The 26,170-nt window shown below is 48.0% G+C and overlaps 1 protein-coding gene across 1 annotated transcript in view; it reads left to right on the forward strand.

The window, feature by feature from the left end:
* Positions 1-26,170, forward strand: part of LOC120054380 (cytoplasmic FMR1-interacting protein 1 homolog) — a 38,321-nt gene that overhangs the window by 5,713 nt on the left and 6,438 nt on the right. Inside the window, exons 4-9 of the mRNA XM_039001792.1 lie at positions 2,230-2,349; positions 3,478-3,677; positions 7,841-7,928; positions 14,363-14,506; positions 15,753-15,843; positions 15,995-16,125. Coding sequence (XP_038857720.1) covers positions 2,230-2,349; positions 3,478-3,677; positions 7,841-7,928; positions 14,363-14,506; positions 15,753-15,843; positions 15,995-16,125 — 774 coding nt within the window. The remainder of the gene's footprint in view (positions 1-2,229; positions 2,350-3,477; positions 3,678-7,840; positions 7,929-14,362; positions 14,507-15,752; positions 15,844-15,994; positions 16,126-26,170) is intronic.

The following is a 26,170-nucleotide window of genomic DNA, read 5'->3' on the forward strand; positions in this document are numbered from 1 at the left end:
TTATTCCGCTGGTGAAAGACACCTGAACTCTCTCACCTGTCCTGGCCCACAGGAGACGCCCACTATGTGTTTGGAGTTGAGGCCTGCAGGGCTGGCAGGGTGAAACAACGCCACGTTCAGGTAACCCCCTGACCTCTGACCCCCTAACCCTCAAACCACTACTAGACCCAGACTGAAACTACTCTCCCTCCACTACTCTCTCCCCACTACTCTCTCTCCACTACTCTCTCCCCACTACTCTCTCCCCACTACTCTCTCCCCACTACTCTCTCCCCACTACTCTCTCTCTCCACTACTCTCTCCCCACTACTCTCTCCCCACTACTCTCTCTCCCCACTACTCTCTCTCCCCACTACTCTCTCCCCACTACTCTCTCCCCACTACTCTCTCTCTCCACTACTCTCTCCCCACTACTCTCTCCCCACTACTCTCCCCCCACTACTCTCCCTCCCCACTACTCTCTCCCCCCACTACTCTCCCTCCCCACTACTCTCTCTCCCCACTACTCTCTCTCCCCACTACTCTCTCTCCCCACTACTCTCTCTCCCCACTACTCTCTCTCTCCACTACTCTCTCTCTCCACTACTCTCTCCCCACTACTCTCTCTCTCCACTACTCTCTCCCCACTACTCTCTCTCCACTACTCTCTCCCCACTACTCTCTCCCCACTACTCTCTCCCCACTACTCTCTCCCCACTACTCTCTCCCCACTACTCTCTCTCTCCACTACTCTCTCCCCACTACTCTCTCCCCACTACTCTCTCTCCCCACTACTCTCTCTCCCCACTACTCTCTCCCCACTACTCTCTCCCCACTACTCTCTCTCTCCACTACTCTCTCCCCACTACTCTCTCCCCACTACTCTCCCCCCACTACTCTCCCTCCCCACTACTCTCTCTCCCCACTACTCTCCCTCCCCACTACTCTCTCTCCCCACTACTCTCTCTCCCCACTACTCTCTCCCCACTACTCTCTCCCCACTACTCTCTCTCTCCACTACTCTCTCCCCACTACTCTCTCCCCACTACTCTCTCCCCCCACTACTCTCTCCCCCCACTACTCTCCCCCCCCCACTACTCCCCCCCCACTACTACTCTCCCCCACTACTCTCCCCTCCACTACTCTCTCCCCACTACTCTCCCTCCACTACTCTCTCCCCACTACTCTCCCTCCACTACTCTCTCCCCACTACTCTCTCCCCACTACTCTCCCTCCACTACTCTCTCCCCCCACTACTCTCCCTCCACTACTCCCCCCCACTACTCCCCCCCCCACTACTCCCCCCCACTACTCTCCCTCCACTACTCCCCCCTCCACTACTCCCCCCTCCACTACTCTCCCCCACTACTCTCCCCTCCACTACTCTCCCCCCACTACTCTCCCTCCCCACTACTCTCTCCCCACTACTCCCCCCCCACTACTCTCCCCCCCCACTACTCTCCCCCCCACTACTCTCTCTCTCCACTACTCTCTCTCTCCACTACTCTCTCCCCACTACTCTCTCCCCACTACTCTCCCTCCCCACTACTCTCTCCCCACTACTCCCCCCCCACTACTCTCTCTCCCCACTACTCTCTCCCCCCACTACTCTCTCTCCCCCCACTACTCTCTCTCCCCCCACTACTCTCTCTCCCCCCACTACTCTCTCTCTCCCCACTACTCTCTCCCCCCACTACTCTCTCTCCCCACTACTCTCTCCCCCCACTACTCTCTCCCCCACTACTCTCTCTCCCCCCACTACTCTCTCTCCCCCCACTACTCTCTCTCTCCCCACTACTCTCTCTCTCCCCACTACTCTCTCCCCCCACTACTCTCTCCCCCCACTACTCTCTCCCCCACTACTCTCTCTCCCCCCACTACTCTCTCTCCCCCCCACTACTCTCTCCCCCCACTACTCTCTCCCTCCCCACTACTCTCTCCCCCACTACTCTCTCCCCCCACTACTCTCTCTCCCGCCACTACTCTCTCTCCCCCCACTACTCTCTCTCCCCCCACTACTCTCTCTCCCCACTACTCTCTCCCTCCCCACTACTCTCTCTCCCCACTACTCTCTCTCCCCACTACTCTCTCCCTCCCCACTACTCTCTCTCCCCACTACTCTCTCTCCCCACTACTCTCTCCCTCCCCACTACTCTCTCCACTACTCCCCCTCCCAGTGTTGCCAGTCTCTTTACTTCATGTGGTCCTTGTCTGTCTGTCATGTACCTCATGTTGGTTCCTCTCCTCTAGCTGCTGGGCCGTTCCATAGACCTGAACCGTCTGATCACCCAGAGAGTGTCTGCTGCTCTCTACAAGTCTCTGGAGCTGGCCATCAACCGCTTCGAGAGCGAGGACCTCACATCCATCGTGGTACGACCTGCTTTAAGTGTGTCTGTGTTATTTATGGACTGTCCACTCTGTAACAGGAACTAGAAGGTCTGATTGAACAGGAAGTAGAAGGTCTGATGAACATCATCCGTATGACCCACAAGCTGTCTTCTCCCCCTCCTTGTAACAGGAACTAGAGGGTCTGATTGAACAGGAACTAGAAGGTCTGATGAACATCAACCATATGACCCACAAGCTGTCTTCTCCCCCTCCTTGTAACAGGAACTAGAAGGTCTGATGAACATCATCCGTATGACCCACAAGCTGTCTTCTCCCCCTCCTTGTAACAGGAACTAGAGGGTCTGATTGAACAGGAACTAGAAGGTCTGATGAACATCAACCATATGACCCACAAGCTGTCTTCTCCCCCTCCTTGTAACAGGAACTAGAAGGTCTGATGAACATCATCCGTATGACCCACAAGCTGTCTTCTCCCCCTCCTTGTAACAGGAACTAGAGGGTCTGATTGAACAGGAACTAGAAGGTCTGATGAACATCATCCATATGACCCACAAGCTGTCTTCTCCCCCTCCTTGTAACAGGAACTAGAAGGTCTGATGAACATCATCCATATGACCCACAAGCTGTCTTCTCCCCCTCCTTGTAACAGGAACTAGAAGGTCTGATGAACATCATCCGTATGACCCACAAGCTGTCTTCTCCCCCTCCTTGTAACAGGAACTAGAAGGTCTGATGAACATCAACCGTATGACCCACAAGCTGTCTTCTCCCCCTCCTTGTAACAGGAACTAGAAGGTCTGATGAACATCAACCGTATGACCCACAAGCTGTCTTCTCCCCCTCCTTGTAACAGGAACTAGAAGGTCTGATGAACATCAACCGTATGACCCACAAGCTGTCTTCTCCCCCTCCTTGTAACAGGAACTAGAGGGTCTGATTGAACAGGAACTAGAAGGTCTGATGAACATCAACCATATGACCCACAAGCTGTCTTCTCCCCCTCCTTGTAACAGGAACTAGAAGGTCTGATGAACATCAACCGTATGACCCACAAGCTGTCTTCTCCCCCTCCTTGTAACAGGAACTAGAAGGTCTGATGAACATCAACCGTATGACCCACAAGCTGTCTTCTCCCCCTCCTTGTAACAGGAACTAGAAGGTCTGATGAACATCAACCGTATGACCCACAAGCTGCTGTCTAAGTTCCTGACGCTGGACAGTATGGACGCCATGTTCCGGGAGGCCAATCACAATGTCTCCGCCCCCTACGGACGCATCACACTCCACGTCTTCTGGGAACTCAACTACGATTTCCTCCCCAACTACTGCTACAACGGATCTACTAACAGGTAACACAACTACACACTACTACACACAAACTAATACTACTACAACTACTACTGCTACAACGGATCTACTAACAGGTAACACAACTACACACTACTACTACTACTACTACTACTACAACTACACACAACTACAAACAACTACACACTACTACAACTACACTACTACTGCTACAACGGATCTACTAACAGGTAACACAACTACACACTACGACACACAAACTAATACTACACAACTACACACAACTACACACAACTACTACTACACACTACTACTACTACACACTACTACTACTACTACTACTACTACTACTACTACAACTACACACAACTACTACTACTACACACTACTACTACTACTACTACTACTACTACTACTACTACAACTACACTACTACTACTACTACAACTACACTACAACTACACACAACTACTACTACTACAACTACACACTACTACTACTACTACTACTACAACTACACACTACTACTACTACTACTACTACTACAACTACACTACTACTACAACTACACACAACTACTACTACTACAACTACACACTACTACTACTACTACTACTACAACTACACACTACTACTACTACTACAACTACACACTACACACAACTACACACTACTACACACAAACTAATACTACACAACTACACACAACTACACACAACTAATACTACACAACTACTGCTACAACGGATCTACTAACAGGTAACACAACTACACACTACTACACACAAACTAATACTACACAACTACACACAACTACACACAACTACTACTACTACAACTACACACTACTACTACTACTACTACTACTACTACAACTACACTACAACTACACACTACTACTACTACTACTACTACTACTACAACTACACTACAACTACACACAACTACTACTACTACAACTACACACTACTACTACTACAACTACACACAACTACTACTACTACTACTACTGCTACAACGGATCTACTAACAGGTAACAACTACACACTACTACACACAAACTAATACTACACAACTACACACAACTACTACTACTACAACTACACACTACTACTACTACAACTACACACAACTACTACTACTACTACTACTGCTACAACGGATCTACTAACAGGTAACACAACTACACACTACTACACACAAACTAATACTACACAACTACACACAACTACTACTACTACTACTACAACTACACACTACTACTACTACTACTACTACAACTACACTACAACTACACACAACTACTACTACTACAACTACACACAACTACTACTACTACAACTACACACTACTACTACTACTACAACTACACACTACTACTACTACTACTACTACTACTACTACTACAACTACACACTACTACACACAAACTAATACTACACAACTACACACTACTACTACTACTACTACTACTACTACAACTACACACAACTACTACTACTACAACTACACACTACTACTACTACTACTACTACTACAACTACACTACAACTACACACTACTACTACTACTACTACTACTACAACTACACTACAACTACACACTACTACTACTACAACTACACTACAACTACACACTACTACTACTACTACTACTACAACTACACACTACTACTACTACTACTACAACTACACTACAACTACACACTACTACTACTACACTACAACTACAACTACACTACAACTACACTACAACTACACTACAACTACACTACAACTACACTACAACTACACTACAACTACACTACAACTACACTACAACTACACTACAACTACACTACAACTACACTACAACTACACTACAACTACTACTACTACAACTACACACTACTACTACTACTACTACTACTACTACTACTACAACTACACTACAACTACACACAACTACTACTACTACAACTACACACACTACTACTACTACTACTACAACTACACACTACTACTACTACTACTACAACTACACACTACACACCTACTACTACTACTACTACTACACACTACACACTACTACTACTACACACTACACACCTACTACTACTACTACTACTACAACAACTACACACAACTACTACTACTACAACTACACACACTACTACTACTACTACTACTACTACTACTACTACAACTACACACTACTACTACTACTACAACTACACACTACACACCTACTACTACTACTACTACTACTACACACTACACACTACTACTACTACACACTACACACTACTACTACACACTACTACTACTATTACACACTACACACTACTACTACTACTACTACTACTACTACTACTACACACCACTACTACTACTATAAACTATACACTACTACATCTAAACACTACTACAACACACTACTACTACTACTACACACCACTACTACTACTACTACACACTACACACCTACTACTACTACTACACACTACACACTACTACTACACACTACTACTACTATTACACACTACACACTACTACTACTACTACTACTACAACTACACACTACTACTACTATTACACACTACACACTACTACTACTACTACTACTACTACACACTACTACTACTACACACTACTACACACTACACACTACTACTACTACTACTACTACTACACACTACTGCTACAACGGATCTACTAACAGGTAACAACTACACACTACTACTACTACTACTACAACTACACACTACTACTACTACTACTACTACTACTACACACTACTACTACTACTACAACTACACACTACAACTACAACTACACACACAACTACTGCTACAACTACACACACAACTACTGCTACAACGGATCTACTAACAGGTAACAACTACTACACACTACAACTACACACTACTGCTACAACTACACACACACAACTACTGCTACAACTACACACACAACTACTGCTACAACGGATCTACTAACAGGTAACACTACTACTACTACTACTACTACACACAACTACTACTACAACTACACACTACTACTACTACTACTACAACTACACACTACTACTACTACAACTACACACTACTACTACTACTACACACTACTACACACAACTACTGCTACTACAACTATACACTACTACTACTACTACTACTACTACAACTACACTACAACTACACACTACTACTACTACTACTACTACTACACACAACTACTACTACAACTACACACTACTACTACTACTACTACTACAACTACACACTACTACTACTACAACTACACACTACTACTACTACTACACACTACTACACACAACTACTGCTACTACAACTATACACTACTACTACAACTATACACTACTACTACACCGTACACATGATGACCGTGTCAGCGTGCACTGTGCCCGGCCCACCACCAGGAGTCGCTAGAGCGCGATGGACAAGGACATCCCGGCCGGCCAAACCCTCCCCTAACCCGGACGACGCTGGGCCAATTGTGCGCCGCCTCATGGGTCTCGCGGTCGGCTGCCACACAGTCCGGGATCAAACCCGGGTCTGTAGTGACGCCTCTAGCACCGCGCCACTCGGGAGGCCAAACGGACTTGTTGCAGATACAAATCAGTGCGTGATGACAGTGCACTCGCTTCAGTTTTCATGTACCGAATAAGAATCTAAAGGTCAATGTGTTTCCGTCCATTTTCAACTCCACCGCTGCGTTAAATAGAAAACGTGCCGACTCTGGTCTTGGTACGTGCGTTCTAGCCAACAGCTCCCAGATACAGTGTGGACAGGCTAGTAGTCTACATGATGACATTATTATGGATAAGAGCATGGATCATCATGTCACCAGAATCACAACCTCAATATTTATTGGAAAGGAGCATCAAGGTCAACGTGCTCTTTCACCACCTTGTGAAGTTCATCACTAGTTTCATGTGTAGCCTAATAAACGGCATAGTTCCCTGAGTTGTAGTGAGAGGACCCAAACACACCATATCATCGCGTGACTCCATATTTCCACTGCCATTTCCGTCATGAACAATTTTACCAACACAACAAGATCACACACTTTCTGTCAGAATTTATAAAATGACATCAAAACTTCCTGTTTCCATCACAGCTCTTTTTTTATACGATATGACTTATATGGAAACGTGGTTAGTGAAAATAAAACACCCAATCCCCCTCTCTCTCTCTCTCTAGGTTTGTCCGTACTGTCCTGCCGTTCTCGCAGGAGTTCCAGAGGGACAAGCCACCCAACGCCCAGCCCCAGTACCTGTACGGGTCAAAGGTCAGTACAACCCTAACTCTCAGCCCCAGTACCTGTACGGGTCAAAGGTCAGTACAACCCTAACTCTCAGCCCCAGTACCTGTACGGGTCCATGGTCAGTACAACCCTAACTCTCAGCCCCAGTACCTGTACGGGTCAAAGGTCAGTTCAACCCTAATCGCTGACCCCTAACTACCTGAAGCCAAACTCTCTCTAGCCGTTCACACTTTTATGTGTTTCAGCCAAACAGACGTAGAACAATTCAAACATCTGGTATCTGTTTCTACAAATGAGAGCGAGTACGCCTCAGAATACAATAACGTCTTATCTGTTTATATAAATGAGAGCGAGTGCCTCAATACAAGAACATCTGGTTTGCTATCACAGACTGGAATATGTTCTGGGAATCCTCCAATGGCATTGAGGAGTACACCACGTCAGTCATTGGCTTCATCAATAAGTGCATCGATGACGTCGTTCCCACAGTAACCGTACGTACATACCAACCAGAAGCCATGGATTACAGACAACATTCGCACAGAGCTAAAGGCTAGAGCTGAGGCTTTAAAGGAGCGGGACTCTAACCCGGAAGCTTATACGAAATCCCACTATGCCCTCCGACGAACCATCAAACAGGCAAAGCATCAATACAGGACTAAAATCGAGTCAAACTACACCGGCTCTGACGCTCATCGAATGTGGCAGGGCCTGCAAACCATTACAGACTGCAAAGGGAAGCACAGCCGAGAGCTGCCCAGTGACACAAGGCTACCGGACGAGCTAAACTACTTCTATGCTCGCTTCGAGGCAAATAACACTGAAACATTCATGAGAGCACCAGCTGTACCGGAAGACTGTGTGATCACGCTCTCCGCAGCCGATGTGAGGAAGACCTTTAGACGTGTCAACATTCACAAGGCCGCAGGGCCAGACGGATTACCAGGACATGTACTGCGAGCATGCGCTGACCAACTAGTAAATGACTTCACTGACATTTTCAAACTCTCCTTGTCCGAGTCTGTAATACCAACATGTTTCAAGCAGACCACCATAGTGCCTGTGCCCAAGAACACTAAGGTAACCTGCCTAAATCTAAATGACTACCGACCCGTAGCACTCACGTCTGTAGCCATGAAGTGCTTTGAAAGGCTGGTCATGGTTCACATCAACACCATTATCCCAGAAACCCTAGACCCACTCCAATTTGCATACCGCCCCAACAGATCCACAGATGATGCGGTCTCTATTGCACTCCACACTGCCCTTTCCCACCTGGACAAAAGGAACACCTATGTGAGAATGACTACAGCTCAGCGATCAACACCATAGTGCCAAATCTCATCACTAAGCTAAGGACCCTGGGACTAAACACCTCCCTCTGCAACTGGATCCTGGACTTCCTGACGGGCCGCCCCCAGGTGGTAAGGGTAGGTAACAACACATCCGCCACGCTAATCCTCAACACAGGGGCCCCTCAGGGCTGCATGCTCAGTCCCCTCCTGTACTCACTGTTCACTCATGACTGCGTGGCCAGGCACGACTCCAACACCATTATTAAGTTTGCTGGTGACACATTAGTGGTAGGCCTGATCACCGACAACGATGAGACAGCCTATAGGGAGGAGGTCAGAGACCTGACCGTGTGGTGCAAGGACAACAACCTCTCCCTCAATGTGATCAAGACAAAGGAGATGATTGTGGACTACAGGAAAAAGAGGACAGAGCACGCCCCCATTCTCATCGACGGGGCTGCAGTGGAGCAGGTTGAGAGCTTCAAGTTCCTTGGTGTCCACATCACCAACAAACTAACATGGTCCAAGCACACCATGACAGTTGTGAAGCGGGCACGACAAAACCTATTCCCCCTCAGGAGACTGAAAAGATTTGACATGGGTCCTCAGATCCTCAAAAGGTTCTACAGCTGCACCATCGAGAGCATCCTGACTGGTTGCATCACTGCCTGGTATGGCAACTGCTCGGCCTCTGACTGCAAGGCACTACAGAGGGTAGTGCGAACAGCCCAGTACATCACTGGGGCCAAGCTTCTTGCCATCCAGGACCTCTATACCAGGCGGTTTCAGGGAAAGGCCCTAAAAATTGTCAAAGACTCCAGCCACCCTAGTCATAGACTGTTCTCTCTGCTACTGCATGGCAAGCGGTACCGGCGCACCAAGTCTTGGTCCAAGAGGCCTCTAAACAGCTTCTACCCCCAAGCCATAAGACTCCTGAACATCTAGTCAAATGGCTACCCAGACTATTCGCATTCCTCCCCTCCACACCACTGCCACTCTGTTGTCATCTATGCATAGTCACTTTAATTAACTCTACCTACAGGTACAGTTGAAGTCGGAAGTTTACATACACCTTAGCCAAATACATTTAAACTCCGTTTTTCACAATTCTTGACATATAATCCTAGTAAAAATGCCCTGTCTTAGGTCAGTTAGGATCACCACTTTATTTTAAGAATGTGAAATGTCAGAATAATAGTAGAGAGAATGATTTATTTCAGCTTTTATTTATTTCATCACATTCCCAGTGGGTCAGAAGTTTACATACACTCAATTAGTATTAGTATTGCCTTTAAATTGTTTAACTTGGGTCAAACGTTTCGGGTAGAAAATGCAGCGGGCCAAATTCAAATAAAATACTATAAAAGTCAAACTTTCATTAAATCACACATGAAAGATACCAAATTAAAGCTACACTGGTTGTGAATCCAGCCAACATGTCAGAATTCAAATAGGCTTTTCGGCGAAAGCAAATGATGCTATTATCTGAGTTAGCACCATTGTAAACAAAGCGAGATAAGCATATTTCAACCCTGCAGGCGCGACACAAAACGCAGAAATAAAAATATAATTCATGCCTTTGACAAGCTTCTGTTGTTGGCACTGCAATATGTCCCATAAACATCACAAATGGTCCTTTTGTTCGATTAATTCCGTCGATATATATCCAAAATGTCCATTTATTTGGCGCCTTTGATCCAGAAAAACACCAGTTCCAACTTGTGAAACACGACTACAAAATATCTCAAAAGTTATCTGTAAACTTTGCCAAAACATTTCAAACTACTTTTGTAATATAACTTTAGGTATTTTTTTACGGAAATAATAGATAAAATTGAAGATGGGATGATCTGTGTTCAATACAGGATTAGCTAGCTTTCTGGTCACGCGCCTCTATCTAACAGGACACTTCAAGTGACCCTGATTCAAAATGGCCGTACTTCTTCATTACACAAAGGAAAAAACCTCAACCAATTTCTAAAGACTGTTGACATCCAGTGGAAGCGGTAGGAACTGCAAGAAGGTCAATTAGAAATTTGGATTCCCAATAAAAATCCATTGAAAAGAGTGACCTCAAAAAAAAAAAAAATCTGAATGGTTTGTCCTTGGGGTTTCGCCTGCTAAATAAGTTCTGTTATACTCACAGACATGATTCAAACAGTTTTAGAAACTTAAGAGTGTTTTCTATCCAAATCTACTAACAATATGCAAATCTTATCTTCTGGGGATGAGTAGCTGGCAGTTGAATTTGGGTATGCTTTTCATCCAAACGTGAAAATGCTGCCCCCTATCCTAGAGAAGTTAAAGGCACAGTCAACTTAGTGTATGTAAACTTCTGACCCACTGGAATTGTGATACAGTGAATTATAAGTGAAATAATCTGTCTGTAAACAATTGTTGGAAAAATGACTTGTGTCATGCACAAAGTAGATGTCCTAACCGACTTGCCAAAACTATAGTTTGTTAACAAGACATTTGTGGAGTGGTTGAAAAACAAGTTTTAATGACTCCAACATAAGTGTATCTAAACTTCTGACTTAAACTATATCATTAGAGCTGTAATACCCCCTAGTCTGGTTATGTATCATTAGAGCTGTAATACCCCCTAGTCTGGCTGTAATACCCCGATAGTCTGGCTATGTATCATGAGAGCTGTAATACCCCCTAGTCTGGCTATGTATCATTAGAGCTGTAATACCCCCTAGTCTGGCTATGTATCATGAGAGCTGTAATACCCCCTAGTCTGGCTATGTATCATGAGAGCTGTAATACCCCCTAGTCTGGCTATGTATCATGAGAGCTGTAACACCCCCTAGTCTGGCTGTAACACCCCCTAGTCTGGTTATGTATCATGAGAGCTGTAATACCCCCTAGTCTGGCTATGTATCATGAGAGCTGTAATACCCCCTAGTCTGGTTATGTATCATGAGAGCTGTAATACCCCCTAGTCTGGTTATGTATCATAGTAGTTGTGACGTGAATGAAGATGTAAACCAGGTGATGAGAAGTACAGTTGTGGCCAAAAGTTTTGAGAATGACACAAATATTAATTTCCACAAAGTTTTCTGCTTCAGTGTCTTTAGATATTTTTGTCAGGTGGAATACTGATGTATAATTACAAGCATTTCATAAGTGTCATAGGCTTTTATTGACAATTACATGAAGTTGATGCAAAGAGACAATATTTGCAGTGTTGACCCTTCATTTTCAAGACCTCTGCAATCCGCCCTGGCATGCTGTCAATTAACTTCTGGGCCACATCCTGACTGATGGCAGCCCATTCTTGCATAATCAATGCTTGGAGTTTGTCAGAATTTGTGGGGTTTTGTTTGTCCACCCGCCTCTTGAGGATTGACCACAAGTTCTCAATGGGATTAAGGTCTGGGGAGTTTCCTGGCCACGGACCCAAAATATCAATGTTTTGTTCCCCGAGCCACTTAGTTATCACTTTTGCCTTATGGCAAGGTGCTCCATCATGCTGGAAAAGGCATTGTTCATCACCAAACTGTTCCTGGATGGTTGGGAGAAGTTGCTCTCGGAGGATGTGTTGGTACCATTCTTTATTCATGGCTGTGTTCTTAGGCAAATTGTGAGTGAGCCCACTCCCTTGGCTGAGAAGCATACCCACACATGAATGGTCTCAGGATGCTTTACTGTTGGCATGACACAGGACTGATGGTAGCGCTCACCTTGTCTTCTCCAGACAAGCTTTTTTCCGGATGCCCCAAACAATCGGAAAGGGGATTCATCAGAGAAAATGACTTTACCCCAGTTTTCAGCAGTCCAATCCCTGTACCTTTTGCAGAATATCAGTCTGTCCCTGATGTTTTTCCTGGAGAGAAGTGGCTTCTTTGCTGCCCTTCTTGACACCAGGCCATCCTCCAAAAGTCTTCCCCTCACTGTGCGTGCAGATGCACTCACACCTGCCTGCTGCCATTCCTGAGCAAGCTTTGTACTGGTGGTGCCCCGATCCCGCAGCTGAATCAACTTTAGGAGACGGTCCTGGCGCTTGCTGGACTTTCTTAGGCGCCCTGAAGCCTTCTTCACAACAATTGAACCGCTCTCCTTGAAGTTCTTGATGATCCGATAAATGGTTGATTTAGGTGCAATCTTACTGGCAGCAATATCCTTGCCTGTGAAGCCCTTTTTGTGCAAAGCAATGATGACGGCACGTGTTTCCTTGCAGGTAACTATGGTTGACAGAGGAAGAACAATGATTCCAAGCACCACCCTCCGTTTGAAGCTTCCAGTCTGTTATTGGAACTCAATCAGCATGACAGAGTGATCTCCAGCCATGTCCTCGTCAACACTCACACCTGTGTTAACGAGAGAATCACTGACATGATATCAGCTGGTCCTTTTGTGGCAGGGCTGAAATACAGTGGAAATGTTTTTGGGGGATTCAGTTCATTTGCATGGCAAAGAGGGACTTTGTAGTTAATTGCAATTCATCTGATCACTCTTCATAACATTCTGGAGTATATGCAAATTGCCATCATACAAACTGAGGCAGCAGACTTTGTGAAAATTTATATTTGTGTCATTCTCAAAACTTTTGGCCACGACTGTAGTTACCAGGTGATCAGAAGGAGTGTCGGGTTTACCAGGTGATCAGAAGGAGTGTCGGGTTTACCAGGTGATCAGAAGGAGTGTCGGGTTTACCAGGTGATCAGAAGGAGTGTCGGGTTTACCAGGTGATCAAAAGGAGTGTCGGGTTAACCAGGTGATCAGAAGGAGTTAAGGGTTAACCAGGTGATCAGAAGGAGTGGAGGGTTTACCAGGTGATCAGAAGGAGTGGAGGGTTTACCAGGTGATCAGAAGGAGTGGAGGGTTTACCAGGTGATCAGAAGGAGTGTCGGGTTAACCAGGTGATCAGAAGGAGTGTCGGGTTTACCAGGTGCACAAAACAAAAACAGTGAAATGAAAGATAAAAGTCCACACTGTAGTTTACTGCATCGTGGGGAGCATTTTAAACTACAGCAAGCAGGAACAGCAGTCTGCAGTTAATTATATTCCTTTCATGTACCACGTGAAATCAAAATAGATTTTGGTCTTTGAATCTCCTGATCTAACGACATTATCCTCATGTTTACACTCCTCTGTTTTGTTATGCGTATCTACAGGCCCTTAACCTCCTGTCTCTGTTTCCCTCCCCCTCTACAGGCTCTGAACCTGGCCTACAGCAGTATCTTTGGTTTCTACAGACACTTTGTTGGTCCTCCTCACATCAAGGCCATGTGTCGTCTGCTGGGGTACCAGGGCATCGCTGTGGTCATGGAGGAGCTGCTGAAAGTGGTCAAGAGCCTGGTGAGAAAGGAGAGGGATGGGATGAGTGGGGGGTTGGTGGGATGGAGGAGGGGTGGGATGGAGGAGGGGTGGGATGAGTGGGGGGTTGGTGGGATGGAGGAGGGGTGGGATGGAGGAGGGGTGGGATGAGTGGGGGGTTGGTGGGATGGAGGAGGGGTGGGATGGAGGAGGGGTGGGAGGATGTAGGAGAGTGAGCATTTCCTGTTAGCATGGTGTTAGGTAATGGGCTACTTCCTAGATAGTAGTACCATTCTCTTCACTGATCTAACCACACAGTGAAAATACAACAAGACATTCAACTCCTGTCTTTACCCTCTCCCCCCTGAACAAGACATTCAACTCCTGTCTTTACCCTCTCCCCCCTGAACAAGACATTCAACTCCTGTCTTTACCCTCTCCCCCCTGAACAAGACATTCAACGCCTGTCTTTACCCTCTCCCCCCTGAACAAGACATTCAACTCCTGTCTTTACCCTCTCCCCCCTGAACAAGACATTCAACGCCTGTCTTTACCCTCTCCCCCCTGAACAAGACCTTCAACTCCTGTCTTTACCCTCTCCCCCCTGAACAAGACATTCAACTCCTGTCTTTACCCTCTCCCCCCTGAACAAGACATTCAACTCCTGTCTTTACCCTCTCCCCCCTGAACAAGACCTTCAACTCCTGTCTTTACCCTCTCCCCCCTGAACAAGACCTTCAACTCCTGTCTTTACCCTCTCCCCCCTGAACAAGACATTCAACTCCTGTCTTTACCCTCTCCCCCCTGAACAAGACCTTCAACTCCTGTCTTTACCCTCTCCCCCCTGAACAAGACCTTCAACTCCTGTCTTTACCCTCTCCCCCTGAACAAGACCTTCAACTCCTGTCTTTACCCTCTCCCCCCTGAACAAGACATTCAACTCCTGTCTTTACCCTCTCCCCCCTGAACAAGACATTCAACTCCTGTCTTTACCCTCTCCCCCCTGAACAAGACCTTCAACTCCTGTCTTTACCCTCTCCCCCCTGAACAAGACCTTCAACTCCTGTCTTTACCCTCTCCCCCCTGAACAAGACATTCAACTCCTGTCTTTACCCTCTCCCCCCTGAACAAGACATTCAACTCCTGTCTTTACCCTCTCCCCCCTGAACAAGACCTTCAACTCCTGTCTTTACCCTCTCCCCCCTGAACAAGACATTCAACTCCTGTCTTTACCCTCTCCCCCCTGAACAAGACATTCAACTCCTGTCTTTACCCTCTCCCCCCTCAGCTCCAGGGCACCATCATGCAGTATGTGAAGACTCTGATGGAGGTGATGCCCAAGATCTGCCGTCTCCCACGCCACGAGTACGGCTCCCCGGGTGAGTCACGAGAGGGTGCTTTCTTCAATGTCTTTATATAATTTAAAGGTTTTAGCAAGGCAAAGTAGACTACAGTTGCTAGCCATTGAGAGTGTCCTTAATCGATCCGTTGATTTGTTTATCTGATGTAGCCGTCTCTCCTCCCTGCCAGGTATCCTGGAGTTCTTCCACCACCAGCTGAAGGACATAGTGGAGTACGCCGAGCTGAAGACCGTCTGCTTCCAGAACCTCAGGGAGGTGGGCAATGCTCTGCTCTTCTGTCTGCTCAGCGAACAGAGCCTGGTAAGAACCTCAACGGCAGCGCCACCTTGTCAGTGATTTGATAGCCAGCCATTCTTCTTCGCTGGGCTAGATAGTGTCTTCAGAAACTATTCATACCCCTTGACTTATTCCATATTTTGTTGTTACAGCCGGAATAAATAAATAACTTCTCACTCATCTACACACAAAACCCCATAATGAAAAAGTGAGAACATGTTTTTTTGGGGGGCGGCAGGCAGCCTAGTGGTTAGAGCGTTGGACTAGTAACCAGCAGGTAGCCTAGTGGTTAGAGCGTTGGACTAGTAACCAGCAGGTAGCCTAGTGGTTAGAGCGTTGGACCAGTAACTAGCAGGTAGCCTAGTGGTTAGAGTGTTGGACTAGTAACCAGCAGGTAGCCTAGTGGTTAGAGCGTTGGACCAGTAACCAGCAGGTAGCCTAGTGGTTAGAGCGTTGGACCAGTAACCAGCAGGTAGCCTAGTGGTTAGAGTGTTGGACTAGTAACCAGCAGGCAGCCTAGTGGTTAGAGCGTTGGAACAGTAACCAGCAGGTAGCCTAGTGGTTAGAGCGTTGGACCAGTAACCAGCAGGTAGCCTAGTGGTTAGAGTGTTGGACTAGTAACCAGCAGGTAGCCTAGTGGTTAGAGCGTTGGACTAGTAACCAGCAGGTAGCCTAGTGGTTAGAGCAGGTAGCCTAGTGGTTAGAGCGTTGGACTAGTAACCAGCAGGTAGCCTAGTGGTTAGAGCAGGTAGCCTAGTGGTTAGAGCGTTGGACTAGTAACCAGCAGGTAGCCTAGTGGTTAGAGCGTTGGACTAGTAACCAGCAGGTAGCCTAGTGGTTAGAGCAGGTAGCCTAGTGGTTAGAGCAGGTAGCCTAGTGGTTAGAGTGTTGGACTAGTAACCAGCAGGTAGCCTAGTGGTTAGAGCGTTGGACCAGTAACCAGCAGGTAGCCTAGTGGTTAGAGTGTTGGACTAGTAACCAGCAGGCAGCCTAGTGGTTAGAGTGTTGGACTAGTAACCAGCAGGTAGCCTAGTGGTTAGAGTGTTGGACTAGTAACCAGCAGGCAGCCTAGTGGTTAGAGCAGGCAGCCTAGTGGTTAGAGCAGGTAGCCTAGTGGTTAGAGCAGGTAGCCTAGTGGTTAGAGCAGGCAGCCTAGTGGTTAGAGCGTTGGACCAGTAACCAGCAGGTAGCCTAGTGGTTAGAGCGTTGGACTAGTAACCAGCAGGCAGCCTAGTGGTTAGAGCAGGCAGCCTAGTGGTTAGAGCGTTGGACCAGTAACCAGCAGGTAGCCTAGTGGTTAGAGCGTTGGACTAGTAACCAGCAGGTAGCCTAGTGGTTAGAGCGTTGGACCAGTAACCAGCAGGTAGCCTAGTGGTTAGAGGAGGGAGGCAGGTAGCCTAGTGGTTAGAGTGTTGGACTAGTAACCAGCAGGCAGCCTAGTGGTTAGAGTGTTGGACTAGTAACCAGCAGGCAGCCTAGTGGTTAGAGGAGGCAGGCAGCCTAGTGGTTAGAGCAGGTAGCCTAGTGGTTAGAGTGTAGAGGCGGCAGGCAGCCTAGTGGTTAGAGGAGGGAGGCAGGCAGCCTAGTGGTTAGAGTGTTGGACTAGTAACCAGCAGGCAGCCTAGTGGTTAGAGCAGGCAGCCTAGTGGTTAGAGCGTTGGACCAGTAACCAGCAGGTAGCCTAGTGGTTAGAGCATTGGACTAGTAACCAGCAGGCAGCCTAGTGGTTAGAGCAGGCAGCCTAGTGGTTAGAGCGTTGGACCAGTAACCAGCAGGTAGCCTAGTGGTTAGAGCGTTGGACTAGTAACCAGCAGGTAGCCTAGTGGTTAGAGCGTTGGACCAGTAACCAGCAGGTAGCCTAGTGGTTAGAGGAGGGAGGCAGGTAGCCTAGTGGTTAGAGTGTTGGACTAGTAACCAGCAGGCAGCCTAGTGGTTAGAGTGTTGGACTAGTAACCAGCAGGCAGCCTAGTGGTTAGAGGAGGCAGGCAGCCTAGTGGTTAGAGCAGGTAGCCTAGTGGTTAGAGTGTAGAGGCGGCAGGCAGCCTAGTGGTTAGAGGAGGGAGGCAGGCAGCCTAGTGGTTAGAGTGTTGGACTAGTAACCAGCAGGCAGCCTAGTGGTTAGAGCAGGCAGCCTAGTGGTTAGAGTGTTGGACTAGTAACCAGCAGGTAGCCTAGTGGTTAGAGTGTTGGACTAGTAACCAGCAGGCAGCCTAGTGGTTAGAGCAGGCAGCCTAGTGGTTAGAGTGTTGGACTAGTAACCAGCAGGCAGCCTAGTGGTTAGAGCAGGCAGCCTAGTGGTTAGAGTGTTGGACTAGTAACCAGCAGGCAGCCTAGTGGTTAGAGGAGGCAGGCAGCCTAGTGGTTAGAGCAGGTAGCCTAGTGGTTAGAGTGTAGAGGCGGCAGGCAGCCTAGTGGTTAGAGGAGGGAGGCAGGCAGCCTAGTGGTTAGAGTGTTGGACTAGTAACCAGCAGGCAGCCTAGTGGTTAGAGCAGGCAGCCTAGTGGTTAGAGTGTTGGACTAGTAACCAGCAGGTAGCCTAGTGGTTAGAGTGTTGGACTAGTAACCAGCAGGCAGCCTAGTGGTTAGAGCAGGCAGCCTAGTGGTTAGAGTGTTGGACTAGTAACCAGCAGGTAGCCTAGTGGTTAGAGTGTTGGACTAGTAACCAGCAGGCAGCCTAGTGGTTAGAGCAGGCAGCCTAGTGGTTAGAGTGTTGGACTAGTAACCAGCAGGCAGCCTAGTGGTTAGAGCAGGCAGCCTAGTGGTTAGAGCAGGCAGCCTAGTGGTTAGAGTGTTGGACTAGTAACCAGCAGGCAGCCTAGTGGTTAGAGCAGGCAGCCTAGTGGTTAGAGTGTTGGACTAGTAACCAGCAGGCAGCCTAGTGGTTAGAGCAGGCAGCCTAGTGGTTAGAGTGTTGGACTAGTAACCAGCAGGCAGCCTAGTGGTTAGAGTGTTGGACTAGTAACCAGCAGGCAGCCTAGTGGTTAGAGTGTTGGACTAGTAACCAGCAGGCAGCCTAGTGGTTAGAGCAGGCAGCCTAGTGGTTAGAGTGTTGGACTAGTAACCAGCAGGCAGCCTAGTGGTTAGAGCAGGCAGCCTAGTGGTTAGAGCAGGCAGCCTAGTGGTTAGAGTGTTGGACTAGTAACCAGCAGGCAGCCTAGTGGTTAGAGCAGGCAGCCTAGTGGTTAGAGTGTTGGACTAGTAACCAGCAGGCAGCCTAGTGGTTAGAGCAGGCAGCCTAGTGGTTAGAGCAGGCAGCCTAGTGGTTAGAGTGTTGGACTAGTAACCAGCAGGCAGCCTAGTGGTTAGAGCAGGCAGCCTAGTGGTTAGAGTGTTGGACTAGTAACCAGCAGGCAGCCTAGTGGTTAGAGCAGGCAGCCTAGTGGTTAGAGCAGGCAGCCTAGTGGTTAGAGTGTTGGACTAGTAACCAGCAGGCAGCCTAGTGGTTAGAGCAGGCAGCCTAGTGGTTAGAGTGTTGGACTAGTAACCAGCAGGCAGCCTAGTGGTTAGAGCAGGCAGCCTAGTGGTTAGAGCAGGCAGCCTAGTGGTTAGAGTGTTGGACTAGTAACCAGCAGGCAGCCTAGTGGTTAGAGGAGGCAGGCAGCCTAGTGGTTAGAGCAGGTAGCCTAGTGGTTAGAGTGTAGAGGCGGCAGGCAGCCTAGTGGTTAGAGGAGGGAGGCAGGCAGCCTAGTGGTTAGAGTGTTGGACTAGTAACCAGCAGGCAGCCTAGTGGTTAGAGCAGGCAGCCTAGTGGTTAGAGTGTTGGACTAGTAACCAGCAGGTAGCCTAGTGGTTAGAGTGTTGGACTAGTAACCAGCAGGCAGCCTAGTGGTTAGAGTGTTGGACTAGTAACCAGCAGGCAGCCTAGTGGTTAGAGCAGGCAGCCTAGTGGTTAGAGTGTTGGACTAGTAACCAGCAGGCAGCCTAGTGGTTAGAGGAGGCAGGCAGCCTAGTGGTTAGAGCAGGTAGCCTAGTGGTTAGAGTGTAGAGGCGGCAGGCAGCCTAGTGGTTAGAGGAGGGAGGCAGGCAGCCTAGTGGTTAGAGTGTTGGACTAGTAACCAGCAGGCAGCCTAGTGGTTAGAGCAGGCAGCCTAGTGGTTAGAGTGTTGGACTAGTAACCAGCAGGTAGCCTAGTGGTTAGAGTGTTGGACTAGTAACCAGCAGGCAGCCTAGTGGTTAGAGTGTTGGACTAGTAACCAGCAGGTAGCCTAGTGGTTAGAGTGTTGGACTAGTAACCAGCAGGCAGCCTAGTGGTTAGAGCAGGCAGCCTAGTGGTTAGAGTGTTGGACTAGTAACCAGCAGGCAGCCTAGTGGTTAGATCAGGCAGCCTAGTGGTTAGAGCAGGCAGCCTAGTGGTTAGAGTGTTGGACTAGTAACCAGCAGGCAGCCTAGTGGTTAGAGCAGGCAGCCTAGTGGTTAGAGTGTTGGACTAGTAACCAGCAGGCAGCCTAGTGGTTAGAGCAGGCAGCCTAGTGGTTAGAGTGTTGGACTAGTAACCAGCAGGCAGCCTAGTGGTTAGAGTGTTGGACTAGTAACCAGCAGGCAGCCTAGTGGTTAGAGTGTTGGACTAGTAACCAGCAGGCAGCCTAGTGGTTAGAGCAGGCAGCCTAGTGGTTAGAGTGTTGGACTAGTAACCAGCAGGCAGCCTAGTGGTTAGAGGAGGCAGGCAGCCTAGTGGTTAGAGCAGGCAGCCTAGTGGTTAGAGTGTTGGACTAGTAACCAGCAGGCAGCCTAGTGGTTAGAGCAGGCAGCCTAGTGGTTAGAGTGTTGGACTAGTAACCAGCAGGCAGCCTAGTGGTTAGAGCAGGCAGCCTAGTGGTTAGAGCAGGCAGCCTAGTGGTTAGAGTGTTGGACTAGTAACCAGCAGGCAGCCTAGTGGTTAGAGCAGGCAGCCTAGTGGTTAGAGTGTTGGACTAGTAACCAGCAGGCAGCCTAGTGGTTAGAGCAGGCAGCCTAGTGGTTAGAGCAGGCAGCCTAGTGGTTAGAGTGTTGGACTAGTAACCAGCAGGCAGCCTAGTGGTTAGAGCAGGCAGCCTAGTGGTTAGAGTGTTGGACTAGTAACCAGCAGGCAGCCTAGTGGTTAGAGCAGGCAGCCTAGTGGTTAGAGCAGGCAGCCTAGTGGTTAGAGCAGGCAGCCTAGTGGTTAGAGCAGGCAGCCTAGTGGTTAGAGCAGGCAGCCTAGTGGTTAGAGCAGGCAGCCTAGTGGTTAGAGCAGGCAGCCTAGTGGTTAGAGTGTTGGACTAGTAACCAGCAGGCAGCCTAGTGGTTAGAGCAGGCAGCCTAGTGGTTAGAGCAGGCAGCCTAGTGGTTAGAGCAGGTAGCCTAGTGGTTAGAGCAGGCAGCCTAGTGGTTAGAGCAGGCAGCCTAGTGGTTAGAGCAGGCAGCCTAGTGGTTAGAGCAGGTAGCCTAGTGGTTAGAGTGTTGGACTAGTAACCAGCAGGCAGCCTAGTGGTTAGAGCAGGCAGCCTAGTGGTTAGAGCAGGCAGCCTAGTGGTTAGAGCAGGCAGCCTAGTGGTTAGAGTGTTGGACTAGTAACCAGCAGGCAGCCTAGTGGTTAGAGCAGGCAGCCTAGTGGTTAGAGCAGGCAGCCTAGTGGTTAGAGCAGGCAGCCTAGTGGTTAGAGCAGGCAGCCTAGTGGTTAGAGCAGGTAGCCTAGTGGTTAGAGTGTTGGACTAGTAACCAGCAGGCAGCCTAGTGGTTAGAGCAGGCAGCCTAGTGGTTAGAGCAGGCAGCCTAGTGGTTAGAGCAGGCAGCCTAGTGGTTAGAGCAGGCAGCCTAGTGGTTAGAGCAGGCAGCCTAGTGGTTAGAGCAGGCAGCCTAGTGGTTAGAGCAGGCAGCCTAGTGGTTAGAGCGTTGGACTATTAACTGAAAGGTTGGTGGATTGAATCCCCAGGCTGACAAGGTAAAAATCAGTCGTTCTGCTGCCCCTGAACAAGGCAGTTAACCCACTGTTCCTCGGTAGGCCGTCATTGTAAATAAGAATTTGTTCTTAACTGACTTGCCTAGTTAAATAAACGTTTTACATTTAAAAAATGTTTTTAGAAATCTTATTGAAAATGAAATACATGAAGTATTCACACGTTAGAATCACTTTTGTTTCCTGGGTAAACCTCTAAGAGCATTGGACACCTGGATTGAAAAATATTTTCAAGCTCTGTCAAGTTGGTTGTTGATACTTGCTAGACAGCCATAGTTTTGCCATAGATTTTCAAGACAATTTAAGTCACAACTGTAGGCCACTCAGGAACATTCAGTGTTGTCTCGGTAAGCAACTCCAGTGTGTATTTGGCCTTGTGATTTAGGTTAATGTCCCGCTGAAAGAGTGAATTCATCTCCCAGTGTCTGTTTGAAAGTAGAATGAACCAGGTTTTCCTCTAGGATTTTGCCTGTGCTTAGCTCTATTCTAAAAAACTCCTCAGTCCTTAACAATGACAAGCATACCCATAACATGATGCAGCCACCACTATGCTTGACAATATGAAGAGGTACTACCCCAAACATAACGCTTTGTATTCAGGACATAAAGATCATTGCTTTGCCACATTTTTTACTTTGGTGCCTTGTTGCAAACAGGGTGCATGTTTTGGAATATTTTTATTCTGTACAGACTTCTTTCTCTTCACTCTGTCATTTAGGTGTAGTATTGTGGAGTAACTACAATGTTGTTGATCCATCCTCAGTTCTCTCCTATCACAGCCATTAAACTCTGTTTTAAAGTCACCATTGGCCTCATGGTGAAATCCCTGAGTGGTTTCCTTCCTCTCCGGCAACTGAGTTAGGAAGGATGCCTGTATCTTTGTAGTAACTGGGTGTATTGATACACCATCCAAAGTGTAATTAATAACTTCACCATGCTCAAAGGAATATTCAATGTCTGCTTTTTTTATTTTTACCCATCTACCAATAGGTTAAGGTTATAGGACCCTTCTTTGTGAGGCATTGGATAACCTCCCTGGTCTTTGTGGTTGAATCTGTGTTTGAAATTCACTGCTCGACCTGAGGCACCTTACAGATGTGGGTTACAGAGATGAGGTAGTCATTTAATAAATAATAATAATAATAAATCATGTTAAACACTTTTTGTTCAGCCCTGATGAAACTAACCTTAATAGTTTTATTAGCACCTTTCACTTGTTCTACTCTTTTAAACATGAATTAAATTCTTTTAAACATGGATTAAATGAATTATATTCTTTTAAACATGGATTAAATGAATTATTATTTTTGCATCTCCGCCTCCTTGGGTTAATCCTCTTCATGGTTTTGAGTGCGGGTACTTTTGGAACTCTATAGATGTTTTCTCTCCCACATACTGTCCGCCTTTCATTCTAGCCTGAGAGCTAACCCTCATACCAGCCACCTTTCATTCTAGCCTGAGAGCTAACCCTCATACTGGCTTCCACCAGCCACCTTTCATTCTAACCTGAGAGCTAACCCTCATACTGGCTTCCACCAGCCACGTTTCATTCTAGCCTGAGAGCTAACCCTCATACTGGCTTCCACCAGCCACCTTTCATTCTAGCCTGAGAGCTAACCCTCATACTGGCTTCCACCAGCCACCTTTCATTCTAGCCTGAGAGCTAACCCTCATACTGGCTTCCACCAGCTACCTTTCATTCTAGCCTGAGAGCTAACCCTCATACTGGCTTCCACCAGCCACCTTTCATTCTAGCCTGAGAGCTAACCCTCATACTGGCTTCCACCGGCCACCTTTCATTCTAGCCTGAGAGCTAACCCTCATACTGGCTTCCACCAGCCACCTTTCATTCTAGCCTGAGAGCTAACCCTCATACTGGCTTCCACCAGCCACCTTTCATTCTAGCCTGAGAGCTAACCCTCATACTGGCTTCCACCAGCCACCTTTCATTCTAGCCTGAGAGCTAACCCTCATACTGGCTTCCACCAGCCACCTTTCATTCTAGCCTGAGAGCTAACCCTCATACTGGCTTCCACCAGCCACCTTTCATTCTAGCCTGAGAGCTAACCCTCATACTGGCTTCCACCAGCCACCTTTCATTCTAGCCTGAGAGCTAACCCTCATACTGGCTTCCACCGGCCACCTTTCATTCTAGCCTGAGAGCTAACCCTCATACTGGCTTCCACCAGCCACCTTTCATTCTAGCCTGAGAGCTAACCCTCATACTGGCTTCCACCAGCCACCTTTCATTCTAGCCTGAGAGCTAACCCTCATACCAGCCACCTTTCATTCTAGCCTGAGAGCTAATCCTCATACCAGCCACCTTTCATTCTAGCCTGAGAGCTAACCCTCATACTGGCTTCCACCAGCCACCTTTCATTCTAGCCTGAGAGCTAACCCTCATACTGGCTTCCACCAGCCACGTTTCATTCTAGCCTGAGAGCTAACCCTCATACTGGCTTCCACCAGCCACCTTTCATTCTAGCCTGAGAGCTAACCCTCATACTGGCTTCCACCAGCCACCTTTCATTCTAGCCTGAGAGCTAACCCTCATACTGGCTTCCACCAGCTACCTTTCATTCTAGCCTGAGAGCTAACCCTCATACTGGCTTCCACCAGCCACCTTTCATTCTAGCCTGAGAGCTAACCCTCATACTGGCTTCCACCGGCCACCTTTCATTCTAGCCTGAGAGCTAACCCTCATACTGGCTTCCACCAGCCACCTTTCATTCTAGCCTGAGAGCTAACCCTCATACTGGCTTCCACCAGCCACCTTTCATTCTAGCCTGAGAGCTAACCCTCATACTGGCTTCCACCAGCCACCTTTCATTCTAGCCTGAGAGCTAACCCTCATACTGGCTTCCACCAGCCACCTTTCATTCTAGCCTGAGAGCTAACCCTCATACTGGCTTCCACCAGCCACCTTTCATTCTAGCCTGAGAGCTAACCCTCATACTGGCTTCCACCAGCCACCTTTCATTCTAGCCTGAGAGCTAACCCTCATACTGGCTTCCACCGGCCACCTTTCATTCTAGCCTGAGAGCTAACCCTCATACTGGCTTCCACCAGCCACCTTTCATTCTAGCCTGAGAGCTAACCCTCATACTGGCTTCCACCAGCCACCTTTCATTCTAGCCTGAGAGCTAACCCTCATACCAGCCACCTTTCATTCTAGCCTGAGAGCTAATCCTCATACCAGCCACCTTTCATTCTAGCCTGAGAGCTAACCCTCATACTGGCTTCCACCAGCCACCTTTCATTCTAGCCTGAGAGCTAACCCTCATACTGGCTTCCACCAGCCACGTTTCATTCTAGCCTGAGAGCTAACCCTCATACTGGCTTCCACCAGCCACCTTTCATTCTAGCCTGAGAGCTAACCCTCATACCAGCCACCTTTCATTCTAGCCTGAGAGCTAACCCTCATACTGGCTTCCACCAGCCACCTTTCATTCTAGCCTGAGAGCTAACCCTCATACCAGCCACCTTTCATTCTAGCCTGAGAGCTAACCCTCATACTGGCTTCCAACAGCCACCTTTCATTCTAGCCTGAGAGCTAACCATCATACTGGCTTCCACCAGCCACCTTTCATTCTAGCCTGAGAGCTAACCCTCATACCAGCCACCTTTCATTCTAGCCTGAGAGCTAACCCTCATACTGGCTTCCACCAGCCACCTTTCATTCTAGCCTGAGAGCTAACCCTCATACTGGCTTCCACCAGCCACCTTTCATTCTAGCCTGAGAGCTAACCCTCATACTGGCTTCCACCAGCCACCTTTCATTCTAGCCTGAGAGCTAACCCTCACACTGGCTTCCACCAGCCACCTTTCATTCTAGCCTGAGAGCTAACCCTCATACTGGCTTCCACCAGCCACCTTTCATTCTAGCCTGAGAGCTAACCCTCATACTGGCTTCCACCAGCCACCTTTCATTCTAGCCTGAGAGCTAACCCTCATACTGGCTTCCACCAGCCACCTTTCATTCTAGCCTGAGAGCTAACCCTCATACTGGCTTCCACCAGCCACGTTTCATTCTAGCCTGAGAGCTAACCCTCATACCAGCCACCTTTCATTCTAGCCTGAGAGCTAACCCTCATACTGGCTTCCACCAGCCACCTTTCATTCTAGCCTGAGAGCTAACCCTCATACTGGCTTCCA

Source organism: Salvelinus namaycush, chromosome 10 (assembly GCF_016432855.1).
Source record: "Salvelinus namaycush isolate Seneca chromosome 10, SaNama_1.0, whole genome shotgun sequence".
Taxonomy (NCBI): Eukaryota; Metazoa; Chordata; class Actinopteri; order Salmoniformes; family Salmonidae; genus Salvelinus; species Salvelinus namaycush.